Below are 22,077 nucleotides of genomic sequence, written 5' to 3' on the forward strand. Positions count from 1 at the left end.
TTATTGGTTGTCTTTGGAGTTTCAAGAGAAGCTCTCGCACAAGAATGCTGTCAACGCTTGTCCTCAACGCACATCAACTCCATGAATTTGCCACCCGGGTTTTGCAAAAGAGCCGGGGCACATTAGAGTTCAAAGGGCCTTGGTTTGCAAAAATGGACTTCATCATCACCAGTGATCCTATGAATGTGCAATACATCAGCAGCAAAAACTTCAGCAACTACCCAAAGGGACCTGACTTGAGGATGATCTTGGAACCATTCGGAGATGGCGTTTTTGCTGCCGATGGGAATTTGTGGAAAATGCAGAGGAAAATGATTCATTCAGTGATGAAGCACAACAAGTTCGAGTCCGCTCTAGAAAAAACTATTTATCAGAAGCTTGAAAATGGTCTGATCCCAGTTCTTGATCATGCCTCAGAAGTAGGGATCAAGGTGGACTTACAAGATGTGTTTCAGCGGTTCACCTTTGACAATATCTGCATGTCAGTTTTAGGAATCGATCCAAATTATCTCTCCTTTGAGTTCCCTCAAGTTGCTTATGCAAATGCATTTAACGCAACCGAGCAAGCTGTGTTTATCGCCACATTGTGCCAAAGAGTTGGTGGAAGCTGCAAAAATGGGTTCACATTGGGAAAGAGAAAGAACTTAGTAAAGCCATGAAAACTTTTGATAGATTCTTATATGAGTGCATTTCTTTGAAGCGGGAAAGATTACTGATCAGCAGAAAAGCAAGTACGGAGGAGGAATTTGACGTATTAACAGCTTTTATGGTGGAAGGAGAAGAGGAAGAAGAGATGAACGAGGATCGAGAAATAGGTGCTTTGAGAAGGAATGACACATTTCTGAGAGACACAGCATTCAATCTCTTGGCAGCGGGAAAAGAGACTGTAAGCTCAGGCCTCGTTTGGTTTTTCTGGCTCGTTGCTACACACCCTTCAGTCGAAAACAAAATTCTTGAAGAGATGAAGGCCAATATGGTTATGCAAAAGGAAGAAGAAGAAGAACATAGGGATAAGAGATTGCTTTTCGATGCAAAAGAGGTCAATAGGATGGTTTATCTGCATGCAGCCTTGTGTGAAACGTTGAGACTGTACCCACCAGTGCCGTACAATCACAAAATTGCAGCACAAGCAGACGTTCTCCCAAGTGGGCACCGCATCAATAAGAATCATTCAATATTGATATCTTATTATGCAATGGGGAGGATGGAAGAGATATGGGGCAAAGATTGTTTAGAATTTAAGCCACAGAGGTGGATTTCAGAGAGAGGTAGTATTGTGCACGTACCATCTTACAAGTTCACAGCATTTCATGCTGGACCGAGAAATTGTTTGGGAAAGGACACAGCTTTCATTCAAATGAAGATGGTTGCAGCTCTGATTCTCGGGAATTATCAGGTAAAAATAGTGCAAGGCCATCCTGTATCACCTTGCAATTCTATGGTACTTCATATGAAGTATGGTTTAAAGGTTCAGCTGTCCAAGAGAACCATCTGGTGAACTACTAGATACCAGGATATGTAATGCTGTAGGGCAATATCATGCATGCATGCATGCATATAATTCTTTACAGCGAGTCAAGGTTGTTACATTCTAAGCTTTGTTCCAGATACTATATATCAGATAATAATTAGCTCAGCTAGCCAGATGTAAATCTGAAGCAATCGACTGAGCCTTGGATAAATAGCAGCTTGTACTCAATATTTATTAAGTAATAAGACAAATCTTAGGAGTATGGAACTGTGGGTAGTTGATATGAACACAAAGGCAAGAGAGATAAAATTCTCCGACATTTTTATCCATGTTATTTTTCACAATAATTTACAATCACATAGATTAATACAACCGATCGATTCTAACCATGGCAGAAGCATTTATTACAGACAATAATCCCTGTACCACATCATTTCAATTAGCAAGATTATCAATTTCTTTCTTACTAAACTGAATATATACCACTTATTCTTTATTGTTCTCGTAGCACTCAATAATTCTTAGTACAATCATTTTACAATATTACTTTTATTTTCAAAAATATTTTTATTTATATTTATTAGAAAATAAATAAATCATATAAATTAGAATTAGAATAAAAAATTAAATACTAAAAATTAGAAATATTAATTTTCATTTAAATAAAAAATTGATTGTTAAGTCCATTATTTGTAGTGTTGGCATCTTATGGCAAGTCTAGTTAAATTGGAATATTATTTATTGCATATCTTGTAACATACATTAATTTATTAATTCTCTAATTTAGTGAGATTCCAATTTATTAGGAATATTTATTTTCTAATTTAATTAGATGTCTAATTTAGCAAGTCAATTAATGATGAGATTCTATAATTGGCGCATGAGATCTATTTAGAGCAAGAAGTTTGTTCAAATAGGAAGTTTATTGAATGTTCTAAATATTTTTTGGGAGACAAGTAAAGCAAGAAAATCGTATTTATTCCTCTTCAGATTCACATGAAGTATAAGAGGAAAAAAAGTCTTATTTGGAAAGAATCCAAGTCTTTTAAGACTTACCATTTTTGTGAAATTTTAGTGCTTATATAAAGGGAAGTGTTTTACAATTAAAAGGACGCAACATAGAGCATAAAGTAGAGAAGTAAAATTCGACCTCCTCCTTGGAGAATCTAGATTTGACATATAATGTTGTGTTGATTTGTTTTCTTCTTATCTTCTTTTTCATCTCTGTGGAGAGTTTTGTGGATCTTGGATCACTAGACATTGATGAATTGAAGAATTGTTATTGATCGATTTGCGAAGTACCTTGAGAATCGTGGATCAAGAGGGGTAGCAATTATTCAAGAGAAGCAGATTCAGTCTAAGGTTGAGTAAACTATATGGTGATAAACTATAAATGAAAATCTTAAGTTTGATAAATCCATAGGTTGTAATATCTCAACTTAGTGAATTGTTTTTCATCTAGACGTTGCCTCGTGGATGTAGGATTAATTAATCTAAACCACGTAAAAATCTTCGTGTCATTTAATTTCTGCAATTTATTGTTTTTTGAAAAATTAATATTTTTTATGCTAATGAACAGTAACCATAAACAGTGCCGGTGAACAGTATTTCTAAAAATTAATTAAATTGTTAATTTTACATTTTTAATTGCCTACATATATTTGTAATAGATCTAAATTCCTTTCATTAATGATAAGATGTTTTTCTTATACTTTTTATTATTGTTAATTTTTCCTAAAATAAGTATTTATTTTATATTCTTAAAATTAATATTTTTTATGCTAATGAACAGTAACCATAAACAGTGCCGGTGAACAGTATTTCTAAAAATTAATTAAATTGTTAATTTTACATTTTTAATTGCCTACATATATTTGTAATAGATCTAAATTCCTTTCATTAATGATAAGATGTTTTTCTTATACTTTTTATTATTGTTAATTTTTCCTAAAACAAGTATTTATTTTATATTTTTAAAATTAAATATCAAGCAAATGATTCATTTACACCTCTTTTCTTTTAAATTTTTAGAGTTAAAAAGATTCTTAAATATTACAAAAACAATAAAGATAAGTGATATATATATATATATATATATTAATTTCAGTAAAAAGAAAAACTGGTATTCTCCATCTTGATTTCACATCCTTGATTAAAAGATAACTTTATGGGTGGACTACTTCATAATATAGCATCGTCAACCCTATCTTATCCGAACTTTATAAAAGACATGGATCGATGGCAGCACAAAGGTTTCTTCTTAAAGCATCTTCAACTTTATATGTTCGTTTTTTATTCTCTAGCTAGGGCCACTGCGGTTTTTTTATTTATTTATTATTATTTAGTTATTAATTAATATCTTAATATTGCATTCCAACTGTCAGTAAACATATTTGCAGATTATATTTGTATCTATATGATACCCCTTTCTGTGGGGAGCTAACCATGATTTTAGATCCTTAATTTAATTGGTTGCATTATCAATTTTGAAGGATTTTTATATAATTTTATAAGTATTTCAATCATCAAATTTAGCTTTTGTATCAGATTCAAGTGACATTAATGGCTTATGGTCATGCAGGGCAAATTTAATTTATTTATAAGAATTTTATTTTTGTCAAGTATTTTTTAAATAATTTCAGATTTAATATATTCTTTAAATTGATTTTGAAGATACAATTATAATTTTGAGTTTACTTTATATATATATATATATATATATATATATATTTTTCAAAGTCAATGAGCACAAATCACAAATTACAAATTTAACTAGAGACAATTAAAAAATTTTACTTGAAATTTAAAATAGATTTTCTCAAAATTTTAGGAACAAGCTTCCCCACTTGTCCTCATGTGGTAGACGGTTGGATTTAGTTAAGTTTCATTCTAAATCTAAAATAACTTAGGAAGTATTTGTTTTTTTTATATATATAAAATTTAAATGAGTTTCAACTTTACTGAAGTTTAAATGGGTCTAAATACATATGTTAGGATAATATTTTTTTAAAATTTTTTTTCTTGTCTGAGTGTAAGTGATAAGTTGTTTGTTTTTATAAAATCAAATCATTTTAAATCTAATATGGTTTATACTTATGACATTGAAAGTGTTATATATACTTAAAGTTTAAATAGGTCTACATTTACAGTGTTTTCTAGTACAACAGTTTTTATATGTTATAAATAATTTATAAGATAAGCATTTGACATGTGATTTTATGAAAAGTAATTGTGATAACACAATTCAACATAATATTTCATACATAAAAAAGTTGTTATCTAATAATAAAAGAATTTTTTTTTAAAATTCAAATTAAATGTATGTTAAGTACTTAATACCAAGTAAAATCTGAGATCAAGAAAAAAAATTATAATATGACATCTAATAATTAGGTAAGAAATAAGTACATTTAATGAGGATATTTGTAAAAAAAAAAAAAAGATTTTTCAATCAGATATTTTATCACTCAAATAAAAGTCAATAGAATTTATTCTTTTCAATTCAGATAAAAATATCTTACAAAAAGATTTCAAATACAAAAAATAAACAAACTAAAATATCAAAACATCTTAAAATATGTCAAATTGAGATTTCAGATAAAAATAAAAACAAATAAACCTTTAATCTAATTGATAAATTTAAATTGTATATAATATAAAACCGAACCGAACTGAACTGAATGAAACTACCTGTCCAAAGGTCTTTGTCACCGCCCATTGTCTTATCACAGGAAGCACTAGCCTATAATCCTGGTTGTTAAGTCATTCTCCATTGCCATGATAAGATAGTAGAAACAAATTAACGAAGATATGCATGATGCATGGACAAAGTTCCCTCATTTTAATTTCTTTTTTTATTTTTTAATTTCGTACGTCTACCAAAAGTTAGCTCTACCAAGCCTCTCTTAACAATTTACATATGATTCTCATATTTTAGGTTTTAGCTACTCTACAATATCTGCCTCACTGATTATTATTATTTTTTTTTCAATTTCAGTGGTTAAATACATCATCAACTAGGAGAATAATATGGAAATTCATTGGTAATATTTACTTATAAATATATAATCATTTTTATGTTATATGTTATAATTTTATAAGTATAATATGCTATGTTAGAGAAACTATAAGAACCAAAAGTAAGAACGTCGAGAATATTTATTTTAAAAAAAAAATTGCAAAAATTATCATTAAATGTGGACCGTTGATTAAAAGTGTTCCTTAAAAAAACAAATTAATTTTTGTACAATACTTATATTCGTTCAACTACAGCGGATATAATCACATGTATAAGCTACCCCATAATAATCCAGTACACAGGCACTCTATTTCTTTGCCACATGGAGGAGCCCACTAGATCAACGGTCTTGATCTCGATAAAACCAACACGACAGTGCTCTCGGAAGCTATGGCCCAGTGGAAAAAACCTGGGAACAAACACAGAGTAACAGAATAACTGAAAGTGACTCAAAAAGCAGAGAGCATCCAATGACGAACAAGTATAATATTAGTTGGTGGCTTTCGTTAGATAGATATCCCATCCTTCGTATTCTTATTATTACACGAACTCTGCTAAATCTATAGATATATAGATGTATATATAATCCGTGTAATGTGATTTTACTGTAAGTAACATCATATCATGGACTTTTCAAGACCTTGAGAGAGAGTTGGTGGGTGGGTTGTTCTTCAAACTCGAAGCCGATTAGGGGAATTAATAAAAATTATTGATATTTATTATAGTAATATTATTATCAAGAGCCAAACGTAAGCTAACCCATCTATTTGTTGTCTTTCATTTGGTTATATATAGATATAGGATTTTTTTTTTCCTTTTATTTTGTTGTTTCATCGTTTGTTTTCTTTTCCTTATTGGGCAATCAAGTCTCTTTTGGGGGTATGATTTTTGTATGTGATTTTTGGTGTTTTAATAACTTCATATGTTCTGTTGTGGGTTTGTTAAAGTTGTTGTGGTTTTGTGTGGTGGTGTGCAGCTGGAGTGGAGAAAAGGGAAAGTGAACCCATTTGTGAGCAGAATAAGGGCAAGGTTAGGGCCAACAGCTATGCCATTGAATATAGTTCATGATAAAGATGGATTGCCCAGAATTATTTTGACTGAGCCAACTGGGTCATCTGCTGAGGTCTGTTTCACCATTATAATTATTTATTCATTTTTTTTAAATATTATTATGGATTTGTTCTTATTTGTTTTGTAGTTGATTTTATGATTTGGATTCGAGGGGTTATATGAATTTTATGATTGGAAGTATTTAGTTGTCTTTGATTTGGTTTTTACTTGTAGATGGTGCTGTTTGAATTTTGAGAAGAAAGAAAAAAGAGAAAGGGTTTGTGATTGGATTGTTGAAATGGTTTTAATGGATTCTGGTACATCCAGCATAAAAAAAGATTAAAGAGGTGTTTAAACTAAAAGGATGTGTGGTAGTTGGTGAAGAGAAGCCCCTTTAATTTATAAGGAAGAAAATAAAGTCATCTTGTTATGATTAAATTTGAGAATTTGAAGACGACTAATGCTCAGAGCCTCAGATGCTTAGATAAAAGAACAGGGGTGTCGAAGATAATAAAATAAGCTTTTTTAAAAGTAACTTTTTGTGTCCCTATTTTGGCTTGATACTGATTATTGATTTTGAGCTGTAAGTCTTGCTGTCTGATCTTCCTAATACAAAATCCATGGAATATTAAAGGTTAAGTTGAATCCAATTTCTGCGTTATTGAGTTGTTAATACGATAGTAAATTGACTGAAGATTCAGTGGTTTATTAATTAGGGTTTGACATAAGTGTTTCAATTTTCAACATGATACGTTGTCCCCTTGTGGTTTAAGTGGCTATATGCATCGAAATGATGAAAGCAGAAACCTTGCCTGTTTACCAACCAACTACATGACCTAAAATTGTCAGGTGCTTCTCTATGGTGGGCAAGTTGTTTCCTGGAAGAATGAACGAAGAGAAGAACTGCTTTTTATGAGCAGCAAGGTAAAATATTCCTTGTGTATGTTTTAGGGGTTCAGAACATGTCTACTAATTAAATTTGAAAACCACAGTGCTGTTTAAGGATTGTACAATTCTTCTTCTGATAAAAATTAAGGATTGTTCTCTCTGTACCTTTCTTAATGGATGACCCAACATCTATGGAACTATTGATTTTAATTAGTGCGGCCAGTGATGAAGCAAACATGCATTCTCAGAGCAAAAATTTATATTGTTGGGAATATAAATGTGTTCACTTTCAGACCATGAAAGTATAAGAGGAAACAAAAGCGAAAGTCTAATAACTTTGTCAGATGTATATTTATCACAATGCATGACATTAAGGAAGAGTGAATATGACTTAGAAGCTGACTTACTGCAATTTATTTTGTTCTCATATTTCCTGTTTCCCGCATTTTATAACATTTTTTATTTAAGACTCCTCTCTCCTGCTGCATTGGCTATTCAAGCTTTTCTTGATCATGACATGCTAGCATACTTCTATTTCAATGAGCACATTTATTTTCCTCCTCCAGTGGACCACACCTAAGCAGCTTGTTTGTGTAGTTTATGACTGCTAAACGATAGTTTCAAACAGAATTTCCTTGTATTTTTCCATCATACTTATTGGCTTTCTTTGTTCTGCAGTCTTTCTGGAAGCCACCTAAAGCCATCAGGGGAGGTATACCTGTCTGCTTCCCACAGGTTGTATATTAGTGAACCTAACTAAACTGGTGATAGCTATTCCTTGCTGAGACTATGGTTTCTAATAAATTACTGCCTGCAGTTTGGAAATCTTGGTTTACTGGAGCAACATGGATTCGCAAGGAACAGATTTTGGTCATTGGATGAAGATGCTTCTCCTCTGCCCCCAGCTAACAACCAGTCAACAGTGGATCTGATATTGAAGTCCACAGAAGAGGATATAAAGGCCTGGCCACGAGGGTATGTTCATCCATTTATGATCTGTGTCAGAAAAACGAATATGGAAGGATATTATCACTTGTTCACCAATGACTCTTTTGTGCAGCTTTGAGTTGCGTCTCCGTATTTCTATCAGTCCTGGCAAGCTGACTTTGATCCCTCGTGTGAGGAATGTGGATAACAAGGCTTTCTCTTTTATGTTCGCGCTGCGTAATTACTTATCTGTATCAGATATCAGGTTTTCTCAATGAATTGACTAAATGTTTGCTACCATTGTCTTTTGACTTTTGTGACGCCACAGTTCTGCGTATTCCTTAGTATAGTTGAATCTAGAGAATAAACCATTCTTGTCCTTTTCCGATGGGTTGGATGATGCTGCTTAATTTACAGTGAAGTGCGTGTCGAAGGCTTGGAGACTCTTGATTACTTTGATTATCTGATGAATAAAGAAAGGTTCACAGAGCAGGCGGATGCAATTACCTTTGATGGCGAGGTACTACATATTTATTCTTGTGCATTCAATCTGAATATCAGTTTGTTAGCAGGAAATAGAAGCAATTCATCATCTTTATGCTTCTAGTTAACTATTCGATGTGGTTTCATGCTTCATTTTTCATTTTTTTTCCATATTGGTTAGAGCAGTTTTTTATCAGTTTATCTGCATATACAAACCTCTGCATTGATATTCATTAATCTGATTTTTCATTTTGTATCGAGGTCAAATATGTCACCATGATGTTAGTCTTATACATAGTTCGTATGAGCACATCTGCCAAACCCATCATAGGGTTTTGGAGTTTCGAACTCTTGAATTTCTCAAGACCTGTCTTTGTTTCCCTTTAGATTGACAGAGTGTATTTGAGCACCCCAACAAAGATTGCCATTATTGACCATGAGAAGAAGAGAACCTTTGAACTGCGGAAAGATGGCATGCCAGATTCAGGTTTTTGAAATTCCTCTGCAGTGTTATATCTTATTAGTCCTTCAACATATTCAAGTTCATTTTTTTATCATTTACATGATTACCCGGAGGTTTTGTCCCTTATAATTTTGAAAACCTCTCACTATGCAGTTGTGTGGAACCCTTGGGACAAAAAGGCCAAAGCTCTGCCAGATATGGGGGTTGACGGTTACAAAACCATGTTATGTGTGGATTCTGCTGCAATTGAAAATCCTATTGTCTTGAAACCCTTTGAAGAGTGGAGGGGCCGTCAAGAGCTTTCTACTGTGTCGTCAAGCTATTGCAGTGGGCAATTGGATCCTAGGAGAGTTCTCCATGGCTTTCATTGATTTCATCCACGGACTCAACAAAAGTTTTCTAGTATTTTGTTTTATTTCTCTTATTTAATGTACAATATCCATGCACTTGCTTGTCTGTGTATCATCTTTTATTTTAACCAGCTGTATGTAGTAGCTAACAACAACATACAAAATGTCACAGAATTGAGCAACATAAATATTTATCAATGTTGCCTCTTTGTGATTGATGGTAAGGAATGTCTCATTGTTTTGTATCAAAAAACTGTTGAATGAATGAGTAAGCATTAAGCATAAAGAATCCCTTTTTTTCCTGAATCATACAATTTATTTCTTTGGATGCATGGCACTCGCACACAAAACAGAAACTGGGATTGATGGTACTTGATTGTAGAACAGAAAGCAGTAACATGCTCATTGATATCTTCTTAATGAGCTATTGCTCAGTAAGAGAAAGCAGTAACTCGGAAGTACTTAAAAGTCTTATTCTTTTAAATCCTAGGAACTGTTTCAGTATGCAAGCAATTAGAAGAGAGAAAGCAGGGACATCCCAAGTTTTTCTTTTGCATCTTTATCGAAGGCATCATCTCCCAGATACATATGGATATAGGCCTTGCAGAGAAGTTCACTCTCAACATTGCTCACCACCTGGTCCATGACTGTACACATCAACCAAAATCTCTTTAATTTCTGTATTGAGTTCATGCATAACATTTAAAATCATAGCTTAATTTTGTCCTGTTATCTCACCTCTGGCTTGAAGGGTATATCCTGGAAGCCGGGAAATCTCAATTACAGAACCAGATGTTAGCTTGATGTCTTCTGATGCATGTCCCATGACCCTAATAAGCAACTTAATAGTGTCAAAGTGAGGTAAAGTCTCGCTTATAGCTAAGTATAAATATGCATTTGTAGTGGCTCTGAAAACAACACAAATGTTACTTGTTTGCGAGTTCATCATTCTTCTTTCCACCAGTGAGTTTTTTAATGGATGCTCCAAGGCCCTCATCAAAATTCTTTTTGACCATGCTCATCGTGAGGTTAGAGAATACAATTACTATCCGCACTGTCATGCCCGCATCACTGTCAATTACCGTCTGATACATTTCCTTTGTAGCTTTTGCCAGAGCTTTCCCAATCTTTGACCTTAGAAGTTCTTTCAGCTTCTCATTATCTGCATATATCCCTGCAAAATGAATGATAAGGCTAGTTAATTTGCCAATGAAGATGTATTCAAACTCTGGCATGTCTTAGGTGGATTTAGTCTTCAAGTTATGAGCACCTGGTACTCATGATTGTGGTTTTAAATAAGATAGCTAAATGCATAATCTTGTTCCTTTATGCTTTCATGTTTGCTGCTGATATTATATCATTTCAAGTGATCTGTTTCTTTCATTGTTCTTGTTACACCATCAATCTCTTAGTTTTCACGTAGCACTGATCATATTATTATGAACATAATTGCATGCAAGCTGATATTATCATGCATTTAATGTATGCACGACCATAAAATCAAACAGTGCAGAGGGCTGAATATTGAACCAAAATAACTGAAATCTTGACATATGGAACATTACCAAAGCCGTAAATCTTGATGCCCAAGCCAAGCATCGATTTCTTCCTCAAACCGACACAATTCAGTTGCTTCCCATCATTCAGCTTAACAGGAAAGGACACCCCAGTTTTGGGTTCAACCTCGACTGCTATATCCTCCTTTGCCTCCTCCTTTCGCACCTCATTCCCGGTCTTTTCCTTATCTTCTTGAACGCTCTCATCGCTTAGCTCTTCAGCTTCAGCAACCTTGGTTCTGTTCTCGCAGTTCATCTTTTCTTTTGCCAACTCTGCAATAGCATTTTGGTCTTCAGCAACTTTAGTTCCATTCTCACAGCCCACATTCTCTTTGGCCACCTCCCCAATAGCAGTAGCCTTTTGAAGCACAAGTGCCTCAGCCTTGGCAGTCACATTCTCAACAGCAGTGGTTGCCATTCTTCTTCAACTAACAGAGAGTTCAAACAAAGAGAATGAAGATGTTGAGTGCTTGTGCTGGTTGATTGGCAAATGTAAGGACATTGCATGTCTTTATATAGGTCAAAAATGGTAATGAAAGATGAAAGGAGCATTAAATTGGCATGTTATTGGGTGTGTAATTGGCCGACCTTGGTATCAGTATTAGATAAGAGAATTTAATGGTGATATAATCTGTAATATTTGACTTACTAAATGTTCACATACGTGAATTGATTTTTGATGCCCTGCCTTGTCAATCTTCTACCGTGCACGCAAATCACACATATCAAGAGCTCATCCTTTTGATTGCTCTATAGTGTTCAATGCAATCCTTGAATTGCTCAATCTTTCACCATGGAGTAAACAGAAAGTTGGAGTGTTAGTAGATGTGATAAGCCTCCTAAAGTGCAAGGCAAGACAACTTGGTAAATTTGGGTTTTGATACCATGTTGACACTTGACACGACAGTTTAAATTTACGAAACAATTTTTAGAACATCAATTGTGTAACATCCTCATTTAATAAAAGTATAAAACTTTATCATATATAGCCAATGACAAAGAAAACGTTAAAAAAAATCTTAATCTTCTCTTTTTCCCCCTGTATTTTCCTATTTGTTTTATTTGTGGGCAACTCCTTTGGGCTTAAATGAAGTCCAAACTCATGGGCCAACGATCCATAACTTGTGGGCCGTCTGTTGGTCCTGATGTGGGCCTACTGGAGTTTCCAAATCTTTTTTTTTAAGTAAAAAATATAGGTAAGGTGGGGTTTTGGGTTATCGTAAGCGAAGCAGAAGTGAAGAAGAAAGCAAAGCTATGAAAGAGGGAGAAAGCAGAAAACGCAAAAGAAGAAGAAGACACAATAGCAACAGTAAACCTCAGGATCAAGAATCTTATCAATCTAAGAGCACAGCTAAAACAACAGCAAAGAAGCATAAACAGGACACAGTTAAAAACAATGAACATCATCAAACTTCTGCTGCTGCTTCTGCAAAGCGACCAAAGCCCTCCAGCTTCCTCGACAAGGTCTCTCTCTCTCACTCTCAGTCCATCTAATATGAATTTTTTTTCATACTTTTGGCTAATTGTTCTGTTAATGGGCAGATGCGAGCCAGGTTATCTGGGGGTCACTTCAGGATGCTCAATGAAAAGCTATACACTTGCACGTAATTTTTTTTTATTAATTTTTTGTTATTACTCTCTCTATCATAATACATTTTATTATTGGGTTTTGTTCATTGGAGGTTTTTGTTATCTGGGTGTGAACTGTTATAACTTTATTAGCTCTTAATAAAGTTTAATTTTTATTCTTATCTAATTTTTCTCAATGTTATAAAAACATTGTCTAATGATTGAGATACATATTTAAGTGTATTGTATGTTCTTTTAGCTGCGATTATTCCCATGCTCGCTGGTCAAGATGATATGATTTCTTTGTCTTACTGGTCATGATTTATTTATTTTTGGCGTAGGTGAGTGTGGAATTTGACATAGTACTCATTTTGAAGCAAATCTGATTCTTTTTGCTTCTATTTGTCAGTGGAAAAGAAGCATTGGATTATTTCAATGAAAACCCGGCTTTGTTTGATATGGTAACTTTTTCATATTCCTGTTCCTTTTTTTTGGGTTTTTTTTTTTTTTTGTGTGTATGGGTGTGTGTCTCTGTCTGCAAGAATATACACCCAATGTCATCTTTTCTATGTGTAAAACGTAACTTGGAAAATGGTATGGCAAGAACCTTTAGGTTAGATGGTAGTTCTTATGTTAACAGACAATACTTAGAAATAGCATATGCATTGTTCATCGTAGGCCAGACAACCTTGATCCTGATATCTAGAAGTTATACGTAGTACTTATTTATCTTCTTGGTTAGCAGCATCTCGCATCTTGAACCTTAACATCAAAGCTTATTAGACAATCCATGGAGTATACATAGTACTCATTTACATTCCATAAAATATGATTTCAGTGTCATATAGATACAATGGTATGAAAAGCACATCATATATTTACAATGAAACTAAGTATCTGGTGCATCCCAATGATCAAAAACTGTATGAAAGGATGGGATTGTTTACCATGGTATTGTATCTTGATTCTTGATTCCAAAGTCTATCAAGGTTTTAAGTTCCCAGTGCTAGATAATTGAGACATGTTGAAGTCTTTGGATTTGGGCCTGTAGTATTGGCTGCTGTGCGTGCTTTGGGGATATTTGAGTCTACACCTGGAATATTGCCTACTTAGGACATTTATTTAATCTAATGTTTCATCCAATTTCTTAAAATTCCTGCTATGTCTACAGCATGACTTCTACTGCATTCTGTTTTTTCACATCAATATACTCACAGCTTAATTATGAATTCTGTCATACGTAATTGCCTCAATTCTTCTGTCTTTTTGGTTCATTTTTTTCTTTTTTGGTCTACCAAAGAAATGGCTTCAAGCAGTGTTTTATGGTATTATTATATGTTATCTGTTGTATTTGGAGCAATGTCCGAACTTAATTTACACGTACCTGCCAGTATCATTCAGGATATCAGGAGCAAATGTCGCATTGGCCTGAGCTGCCTGTTAATATCATTGTCAAATGGCTGAAGGATCACAGCCCTTCTTTGGTAATTGCTGATTTTGGCTGCGGTAATGTTCTTCTAGACTCCATAAAATGTTGCTAATTGCAATTGTTAATTACCACTATTTTCTGATTAGACTTCTAATACTGTTTATGCTCGTGTAGTTGATCTGTCTATGTAATCCTGTTATATTGTTTTACAGGGGACGCACGCCTAGCAAAAAGTGTGAAGAATAAAGTTTTTTCTTTCGATCTTGTCTCAAATGATCCTTCAGTAATTGCTTGTGATATGTCCAATGTATGTCTTTCTATTTTTACGCTTTTTAAAGCTTTAATGATATGACTAAATTATTTGCAAGACTGTAAACCAGCAATTTCAGTACATAAAATCTTCACTCCTTAGGGCTAAAGTAGTTGAGGATAGCGCCTTCTTTTATTGTTGGCAGAACATCTGTTGCTAATGGATATAGTGTCGAATTTTCTTTTTGTTTTATATAGTAACCAAAATGCGGATAGTCTTGTTTTGCCCTGCATGTCTAGCAACTGGCCTTTGGGCTAAGGCTATATTTACAAGGGACAGATGCTATGGATTATGACACCTATACATGCACAAATCATAAACTAGATTCATCTATAGATTTCATTGCAAATTTATGAACTAAGAGAATTTATATAGAATTCTACTGTGGATATGAACCACTTCTCCTACATATTTTCTGAAAAGTAATGTTTTTGCCAAATCGTCTATGTTCTATTATTATTATAATATACCTCATGATTCGGTTTTGAGGAGATATGTGGAAAAACAGATATGCATCTGCACATGCTAAATTGCATTACGAAATCCGTGGCTTTTCATTGTGTTATTTGGAATGTTGTTGTTGACTCTTGATGGTCAAAAAATATGCTTTGGAACTTTTTTTCTCCTTGGGAAGTATTTAGATTAGAGCTTGGTAATAAAATAGCCTCACTGGTAGTTCATTGTTTGTGCTCATTGGCAGACACCCCTTAACTCTTCGTCTGTAGATGTTGCTGTCTTCTGCCTTTCATTGATGGGGATTAACTTCCCCAATTACCTTCAGGAAGCACAACGGGTTCTTAAGCCAAGGTTTGCTGCTCAGCGTATTTTTTGAAATTTTTACACCACCCAGCTGGGATCAGTTTTTTTTTTTTTTGTAATTCCGCTGTTTATGTTCCGTCATAGTGGCTGGCTTTTGATAGCAGAGGTGAAGAGCAGATTTGATCCAAATACTGGAGGAGCGGACCCAAACAAGTTCTCAAAGGCAGTTTGTGATCTAGGATTTGCGCCTGTGTCCAAGGTTAATTTGGCTTCCTCTCATTTGCCAGAGTCATTGATTATTTACTCATGCTAACTGATAGATATTACATGCAGGACTTTTCGAATAAGATGTTTATTATGTTTTACTTCAAGAAAAAGGTTAGTAGCGCATCGTCAGATATCCATTTTATCTGGATGCAGAAGCACCAAATAATCTGATACTCGCCAATTTGCAACTTTGCCTTTGCAGGAGAAGCAGAACTCAAAGAGCAAGGAAATTGAATGGCCTGAGTTGAAACCTTGTTTGTACAAACGTCGCTGAAACTGAAGTCAAAATGTCCCCATCTTTTTTTCTTCTCATGACAAAGTGAGTCTCGGGCATGGTTCTCTGTATATGTAGTTTTAGGCAATGTTTTGAGTAAGTCATCAAATTTTGTTTCTCCAAAGGAAAATTAGAAAATATCAAATTTTGTTTCTTTATTTGTACTCTCTTTTGTTCTATAAACAAGCTTCTAGTATACACTGGACATTAAATTTGTAACAAAATTTTATCTATTAGTATGGAAATTTTGAGATTAGTATTAATATCCGGGCAATTTGCTGTGAATGTCTGAATGAGTTTGCTAGATGCAAACATCAACATGCTAGCGTTCTTGTTGGCTCATTTCTCTGCCAGCATGTTCTGTGGAAGCTAAGATGTTACAGTTGAATTACAAAGCACGTTAGCACCCGGGAAAGGAAAAAAAAAAGGTTTGTTGAACAACTATTGGTGAAACTTTCAAGAAAGTAAATTTTCAAGAAACCAACATGAGAATTAGAAAATGTAAATACAAGTAGCTGCAAGAAGACACATGATGTATTGCAAAAGCTTAATCTTGGTAGATGTTGCGAATTGCAGCGTTAATGCTTTTACAATCCAGGTCCATTGTCTTCATCCAGTTCTCAAAGTCTCCAATTTCCTATTACCAAAACAAAACCATAATTGCTATGTGTGTGTATTATATGCTATGGTTTAATATTTGAACAGTAAGCTCTCAGAAACGAGTGTTACTCTCTTTGTGAAAATAAAGGGTCTCTATCATCATTTCGTCAAACTGGGTATAGAAAAAATTAGGGAAGAAGAAAGAAGAGGAACCTTGACGGCAGTGTTGATAGCATGAGAGGTGGCAAGCCACTGATCGGTTTGCTTCATGAATTTGGCAATCGTGGCCGCTAGCGTTCGAATTTCGAGCTCGATTCTTTTCTCGATAACGTAAGACTCCTGCACCCCTCCGTTCAATGCATCCGTCAATAAATCCGACACCCTCTCGGCGTGCCGAACGGAATCTCTCTTGGCTCTCTCTGTCTGCTCGCAGAGTTTGAGAGACGAATGCTGGTGATTCTGGATCAGTTGCAGAAGCGAAGCTTCTAGACCTCCTGCTGCTGCTGTTGTATCGGCCTGGGCTTTCTCCGTCTCCGCCGTGGCTTGCACGCGCGTACTCGCCGGGGGAAACTGCGGTGGGGACGACATGGTTTTTCTTTCTGGAATTTTGAGAATGCCTTTGCTTTTGCCAGTTTTCCTTCCTTTCTCCTCCTGGGATTTGGGTTTTAGTCCTCTGTAATTTTCAGTTAGACCCCCTAATCTTTGGATTAAATACAATTCTTCTGTAAAATAATAATAATAATAATAAGGCAGTTATTTTGTCGGAGATACTCCAACGCAGAGTAGTCTTTAGAACCGTTGAATGTATATAGTTGAATCTGAAATAATTGTAACAAATACATTTAATGGTTCTGAAAATTGTTATGTCAGAAATGCTCCAACGCAATCTCCAGAATGGTTGGATGCATATAGCTGAATATGAAACAATTGTAATAAAGTATATCTAATGGCTCTAGAAACTGTTCTGCCATGGAAATGCTCCGTAAACCCAATAACTAATAATGATGATGATGATGATGATAATTTTCGGTCAAGTCCTTACAGTGGCTTCACTATTACATGTAAAATTGTAAATGTCCCTATAAATTTTTTTTTTTCCAAAAAGAAAAAGAAAAATCGGTGGATACTTTTCCTTACACGTAAATTGATGATATTGATTAAAGTATTTTGTTTAACGATGACAAACATAATTAGCACATATTATAAGTTCATGATTCAAAATTTAAAAATCTTTTAAAAGATTCTTCTGAATTGATGACATCCGAGGGGAAAAGATCTCACCAATGAAAAAGAGGAGCACTCAAATTTTGTGGGTAAAATAGATGTTAACTATTCGACTAACAATCGCGAAGCAATTTCGGGGGAAAATTAAATTATAATAAAACAGTAGATGAACTCCAACCAGATTTGTCGTGCATTTAAGTATTGAAAAAGCTATTTCAAAAGGAAGAACAAGAGCTAACAATTCGGCATTAATACTAATTTCGAATCGAAGAGGCGTTGCAAATGGGGCACCAATTACCTTACCCCTGCGATAAGGTTCCCCGTTCTTTTGTCCTCATTCGGAACAACTTTTTAGATTCCAACTTTCATAATCCAAAGGTTACAATTTTAATCGCCGAACATGCAGTAGGAAATGTGCTGCCGTCTGAATCGATTCGTTCGATAAATACTGTAGAAAATACTACAAGGTATCATTCCTATTTCATTTTACTTTGAATAATCTTGCATCTCATGACTGAAAGTTGCCTGAAAGTTAAAAAGCACCTTCAAAGACGAAGATGAATTCATCAAGAGAGTCAAAAAATTAAAAAGTGAGAAATTAATTATCCATTGTTATTTGTTAACCACCCAAAAAGTCAAAGATTAATTGGAATTAGCAAAAGTGACTCCCAAAAAAGTCTGATGTGATTGCTAGAATTGAAAGTACAGATAAAAATCGAATGTGCCCAAACCAGTTAAAACCTAGCCAATGCCAAATGAGACTAACAAGTAACGACTAACAAAACAAAATTTTGGAGACAATTAGTTTAAGCCTATGGGTATCCATTATTATGAGTGTTCGAGAGTGTATCGGCTGAAAAACTGATACAGGGTAAGCCCTTTTTTTTTTTCACTTTTTCCCGGAGATTTGAAAGCTTTGGGTAGAGTTAGTAAATCGATTTGTCGGGTTGTATTCATATCGTGTTAGATTTGTATCTTATTAAATTTAGGTCAATTTAAATATAACTCATTTAATAATCATATTAAAAAATTGAAATCCTAACCTGACACGAAAAATAAATAAGTTACCTAATAATATGTTTAATATTTATATATTTAATAAATTTTACATATATACATACATACAGAAATAAAGTTATATAAAATTTTATAAATAAAATATTATGTATATGTTCATTCTTTCAAAAATAAAATAAAATAAAAAGAGATTTTTTTATGACAATAACTTATAGATTAATTTAGAATAGAAAATATAATGGTCATTGATCGGGTAAATGGTTAAGAACTTTAATCTTAACCCGACACGGAAAAAAAAATCGTGTTGACCCATACGCAACTCAATTAATTATAATCGTGTTAATTTTAACGACTCATACATATTTATTTGTGTCGGATAATTGAATCGTGCCAAATTTTTTCACCTCTACCATTAGGTGATGGATCGGGGCTTTTAAAAAATATTTTGTTAAAATTTGGCTGTCTTCCCGTCCATCTCACCTCACTTCCATTAACGTGCTAAACAATCTGAACTATAGCTATTAATTTGGCTGTTTTGTTTTTCTTCTTCATACATCAGCAAGCCAACTTGCCAAACTAATTTATATACATTAGTAATCATTATATTAATTATCAATCCAAGCGCTCGTGACACAAAGTAGGCATACTTGGTTGAGTCTCAACATCAGTGGGTAGCTTTATTTTTTAAATTTATTTTTTAAAAAATATTACAGACAATAGTTTTTCAGGCTATATAACATTTGTTCTCATACTGCACTTAAAATGTTTTTCACGAGTATTATCACGAACCACAAACTTGGTCGGGAATATTTGTAATAGACCACAAATAATAGACCACAAGGTGAACTATTGATTAGCAATTAATAAACAAAAAATAATAATAGAGAAGTTAAATTTTACCCATATATTTCTACTAAAAGATATATGATATGAGATCTTTAAGAGTCAGTAAAACTCATATCAGGAGAGGATCCTATTATGACAAATTAAGGGGAATGTTATCCCCCAGAGGCCAAGATAATATAGACATGACCTGCAAAAGGATTTAAAGTTTTTAATTAATTGATTAAAAAAATATGAATAATTAATCATCAGCTTTTAATATTTGGGTTAAATTTTTGTTTGTCTTAAATATAATTAAAAACATTAAATTGAAATCCTTTAGTTTATTACTTTATTTTAAAAGTTAAAATAATAAAGATTTCAGTTTAAATGTCAAACTTGATATTTAGGAATTAAAATTTTACGACCAAAACAATTGAAAAAATACACATCAAGAATCACGTGAGAGGATCAAATAGAAGAAGAAGAAGAAATTGGATATCTTCTTGATCTCTCTCAAGAATCATAATTAAGACGTGAATTGGACTTGTTCAAATTCAATTCAACCCATATTAAACCTACGCAATAAAAAAAAAATACTTAACCCACCAAAAAGTCAAAATTCAAATGGAGTTGAACTTTATTACATATAAGGCAATAACATAGTAAACGTATGATTTGTTATGGGTGACAACTCAATTGCTTCATATACTATTTTTTTTAAAAAATTTTTTTTTATTTTAAGCCAAAAATTAATCGTTCATATATGTTATATAAAATGTAACATAGAATGGCCCAATCAAATGACCAAAAAAAAACCAAAAAATTGCTCATTTTCGAGAAGGATTGCTTTGATTTCTGGTAAATAGATCAATAATAGTAGTGAAAATTGGAGCCAAAAGATTTCGTTGACAAAATGTCAACAAAACTGGAAGCCAATATATACATACACACATATATTATCCTTTTGGTAAATGATCCTTTGAGTTAAGCATCTGGAATTAGAGAGATGTTTAGTATCATCTAACAATTATTAATTTATCGATTATTATATTTATAAAAAAAAAATGCCGTCGGCCGAGACATATTAGATCAATTCTTTTTTTTTTAATTATTGGCCTAAAAAATATTTAGTCCCAAAATATGAGCCGTGTGTGGTTTCAAATATTTGTAATGAATATATTTCTCTCCTATGTATGGCCAATGATTCAGAAGTCATGACTCGTGCTCTACCAAAGCCGGAGAATAAATGAGGAATAGGAAATTTTTGAGGTCGAAAAGGACACCAACGGCAAAATCACACTGTTGGGCCGACATTGACACCGAAAGGCGAAAGCTAGGGGGTCGTACTTGATATTTGATTCGGTGGTTTATCAATTTTGGAGCCCCGCTAGCCGCTCAGGTTTCTCTTGCTCTTCACCACCTCATCTTTTTTCTTTTCTTTTTTTTTCAAAATTTACTGAATTTTAAGACTCTCTCTCTCTTCACCACATCATATTTTATTATTATTATTTTTTTCGGGAAAAGCAAGAATCAATTAAATATTACGGGGGCATGTCCGAACGTCAATGAATTGGTGATGGTCAAACCTTGTCGGTGCGTCTAAAGTCAAAAGTCAACCTTTCCATATACGCCTCACCGTCACGGGCTTTAAAAGTCAACGGTAAACCGGTTGACTGATTAACGAAGGTTTAGTTTTACCTGTTTTTTATTTTTATTTTTGTAAAACTAGTAAGCTTTGCTTAATTATTAAAATTCAAACCCACAGAAGGAGGTTATTTTACAGTGAAAATTATTTAAAAAAAAAGAAAGAAAGAATATAAACATTTTATCTCATACCCCTCCAACAAAATCCAAATAGAAAGAACAATGCAATTTGGGATTGCAGGACTGCTGCCTGGTGGGGTTTAAAAATATATTTCTACTTTTATTAAGAAATAATTAACTACGCAAATATAGTAACCAAATATTTGTGGGTGTTAATTGTGTTATGAATTTTAAAAGTAAAATATATGCATTTATTAAATTTTGTAATTAAAGTGTATGACATAGAATAGCATAGTATAGCTACCATAAATAAAATAGATAAAACATTAAATAGTTATGCACTTTTTTCAACACCTAAATTTACACAAATTAAAAAAAAAAAAAAGATATCACTTAATTAAAGTTCAATGAATTCCATATCCCAAATAAAATAGGATAATGATAGTGATGATTTATTAGGGTTTCGATTGACAAAATAAGATTTATGGTAAAAAAAAAGGATACAATTATAATTTTTTTTTTTTTTTTTGGTCATAACATTTTAAAACAGTTTGCTTTTAACATATGGAACCGCAATTGTAAACATGGCTTGAATTATAAGTAAAAGAAGAAACTAAGGGATAAATGTGTCGACCCAGGAAAGGATTTTTTATGCGACCATTTTTTTTTTAAATTAAAGGGGCATGTGTATCTATTAAATGGAGCAAACCTTTGGGGATTTCGTATCTTTTTTTTTTTTATTGGTTTTAATACTTGTATCTTTTAATATTATTTTTGAAGGTAAGGAGTTGGATGAAGTGCAAAACAATTATTTAGCCTCTGTCTCCTTAATA

The 22,077-nt window shown here is 33.3% G+C and overlaps 5 protein-coding genes across 8 annotated transcripts; 3 read left to right on the top strand and 2 right to left on the bottom strand.

The window, feature by feature from the left end:
- Positions 1-655: 655 nt before the first annotated feature.
- Positions 656-1,498, top strand: LOC102609826 (alkane hydroxylase MAH1). Its single transcript, XM_006470410.3, has one exon. The coding sequence runs from the start codon at positions 656-658 to the stop codon at positions 1,496-1,498; it is 843 nt and encodes a 280-aa protein (XP_006470473.3).
- A 4,502-nt stretch (positions 1,499-6,000) lies between these two features.
- LOC102615193 (putative glucose-6-phosphate 1-epimerase) lies at positions 6,001-9,939 on the top strand. 3 transcript variants are annotated; one of them, XM_006470167.4, is made up of 9 exons: positions 6,004-6,368; positions 6,466-6,612; positions 7,389-7,463; positions 8,106-8,162; positions 8,245-8,402; positions 8,488-8,619; positions 8,772-8,874; positions 9,225-9,324; positions 9,454-9,939. In XM_006470167.4, the coding sequence occupies exons 2-9, from the start codon at positions 6,535-6,537 to the stop codon at positions 9,669-9,671; spliced, it is 921 nt and encodes a 306-aa protein (XP_006470230.2). In that variant the 5' UTR covers positions 6,004-6,368; positions 6,466-6,534; the 3' UTR covers positions 9,672-9,939. The 3 variants fall into 3 exon arrangements, with proteins under 3 accessions (XP_024950586.2, XP_006470230.2, XP_006470231.2); XM_006470168.4 differs by having other exon boundaries at positions 6,004-6,238; XM_025094818.2 differs by lacking the exon at positions 7,389-7,463 and having other exon boundaries at positions 6,001-6,368.
- Positions 9,749-11,788, bottom strand: LOC102609542 (chalcone isomerase-like protein 1). Of its 2 annotated transcripts, none has more exons than XM_052435298.1 (4): positions 11,216-11,788; positions 10,581-10,824; positions 10,389-10,480; positions 9,749-10,297 (listed from the first exon to the last, which is right to left on the bottom strand). In XM_052435298.1, exons 1-4 carry the CDS (start codon positions 11,622-11,624, stop codon positions 10,164-10,166), a joined length of 879 nt encoding a protein of 292 aa, XP_052291258.1. In that variant the 5' UTR covers positions 11,625-11,788; the 3' UTR covers positions 9,749-10,163. The 2 variants fall into 2 exon arrangements, with proteins under 2 accessions (XP_052291258.1, XP_015383188.2); XM_015527702.3 differs by having other exon boundaries at positions 10,581-10,812; positions 11,216-11,740.
- Positions 11,789-12,414: 626 nt separating this feature from the next.
- LOC102614600 (ribosomal RNA-processing protein 8) lies at positions 12,415-16,077 on the top strand. Its single transcript, XM_006470165.4, has 9 exons — positions 12,415-12,670; positions 12,749-12,810; positions 13,185-13,236; positions 14,167-14,281; positions 14,417-14,511; positions 15,215-15,321; positions 15,418-15,532; positions 15,607-15,651; positions 15,743-16,077. Exons 1-9 carry the CDS (start codon positions 12,461-12,463, stop codon positions 15,812-15,814), a joined length of 873 nt encoding a protein of 290 aa, XP_006470228.2. The 5' UTR covers positions 12,415-12,460; the 3' UTR covers positions 15,815-16,077.
- Positions 16,078-16,229: 152 nt separating this feature from the next.
- Positions 16,230-17,093, bottom strand: LOC102614895 (biogenesis of lysosome-related organelles complex 1 subunit 1). Its single transcript, XM_052434658.1, has 2 exons — positions 16,628-17,093; positions 16,230-16,451 (listed from the first exon to the last, which is right to left on the bottom strand). The coding sequence occupies exons 1-2, from the start codon at positions 17,000-17,002 to the stop codon at positions 16,362-16,364; spliced, it is 465 nt and encodes a 154-aa protein (XP_052290618.1). The 5' UTR covers positions 17,003-17,093; the 3' UTR covers positions 16,230-16,361.
- Between the last annotated feature and the right edge of the window lie 4,984 nt (positions 17,094-22,077).

This window comes from Citrus sinensis, chromosome 2 (genome assembly GCF_022201045.2).
Source record: "Citrus sinensis cultivar Valencia sweet orange chromosome 2, DVS_A1.0, whole genome shotgun sequence".
NCBI lineage: Eukaryota > Viridiplantae > Streptophyta > Magnoliopsida > Sapindales > Rutaceae > Citrus > Citrus sinensis.

Bases quoted from the DNA above. Each gene is read 5' to 3' on its own strand.
- LOC102609826 (XM_006470410.3), top strand. From the start codon at position 656: ATGAAAACTTTTGATAGATTCTTATATGAGTGCATTTCTTTGAAGCGG.
- LOC102615193 (XM_006470167.4), top strand. From the start codon at position 6,535: ATGCCATTGAATATAGTTCATGATAAAGATGGATTGCCCAGAATTATT. The intron at 6,613-7,388 runs GTCTGTTTCACC...TAAAATTGTCAG, and splicing joins CAACTGGGTCATCTGCTGAG to GTGCTTCTCTATGGTGGGCA. The intron at 9,325-9,453 runs GTTTTTGAAATT...CTCACTATGCAG, and splicing joins AGATGGCATGCCAGATTCAG to TTGTGTGGAACCCTTGGGAC.
- LOC102609542 (XM_052435298.1), bottom strand. From the start codon at position 11,624: ATGGCAACCACTGCTGTTGAGAATGTGACTGCCAAGGCTGAGGCACTT. The intron at 10,825-11,215 runs GTAATGTTCCAT...TTCATTTTGCAG, and splicing joins CATCAAGATTTACGGCTTTG to GGATATATGCAGATAATGAG. The intron at 10,298-10,388 runs GTGAGATAACAG...TGATGTGTACAG, and splicing joins ATATACCCTTCAAGCCAGAG to TCATGGACCAGGTGGTGAGC.
- LOC102614600 (XM_006470165.4), top strand. From the start codon at position 12,461: ATGAAAGAGGGAGAAAGCAGAAAACGCAAAAGAAGAAGAAGACACAAT. The intron at 12,671-12,748 runs GTCTCTCTCTCT...GTTAATGGGCAG, and splicing joins CCTCCAGCTTCCTCGACAAG to ATGCGAGCCAGGTTATCTGG. The intron at 14,282-14,416 runs GTAATGTTCTTC...ATTGTTTTACAG, and splicing joins AATTGCTGATTTTGGCTGCG to GGGACGCACGCCTAGCAAAA.
- LOC102614895 (XM_052434658.1), bottom strand. From the start codon at position 17,002: ATGTCGTCCCCACCGCAGTTTCCCCCGGCGAGTACGCGCGTGCAAGCC. The intron at 16,452-16,627 runs GTTCCTCTTCTT...TTTTGGTAATAG, and splicing joins CTATCAACACTGCCGTCAAG to GAAATTGGAGACTTTGAGAA.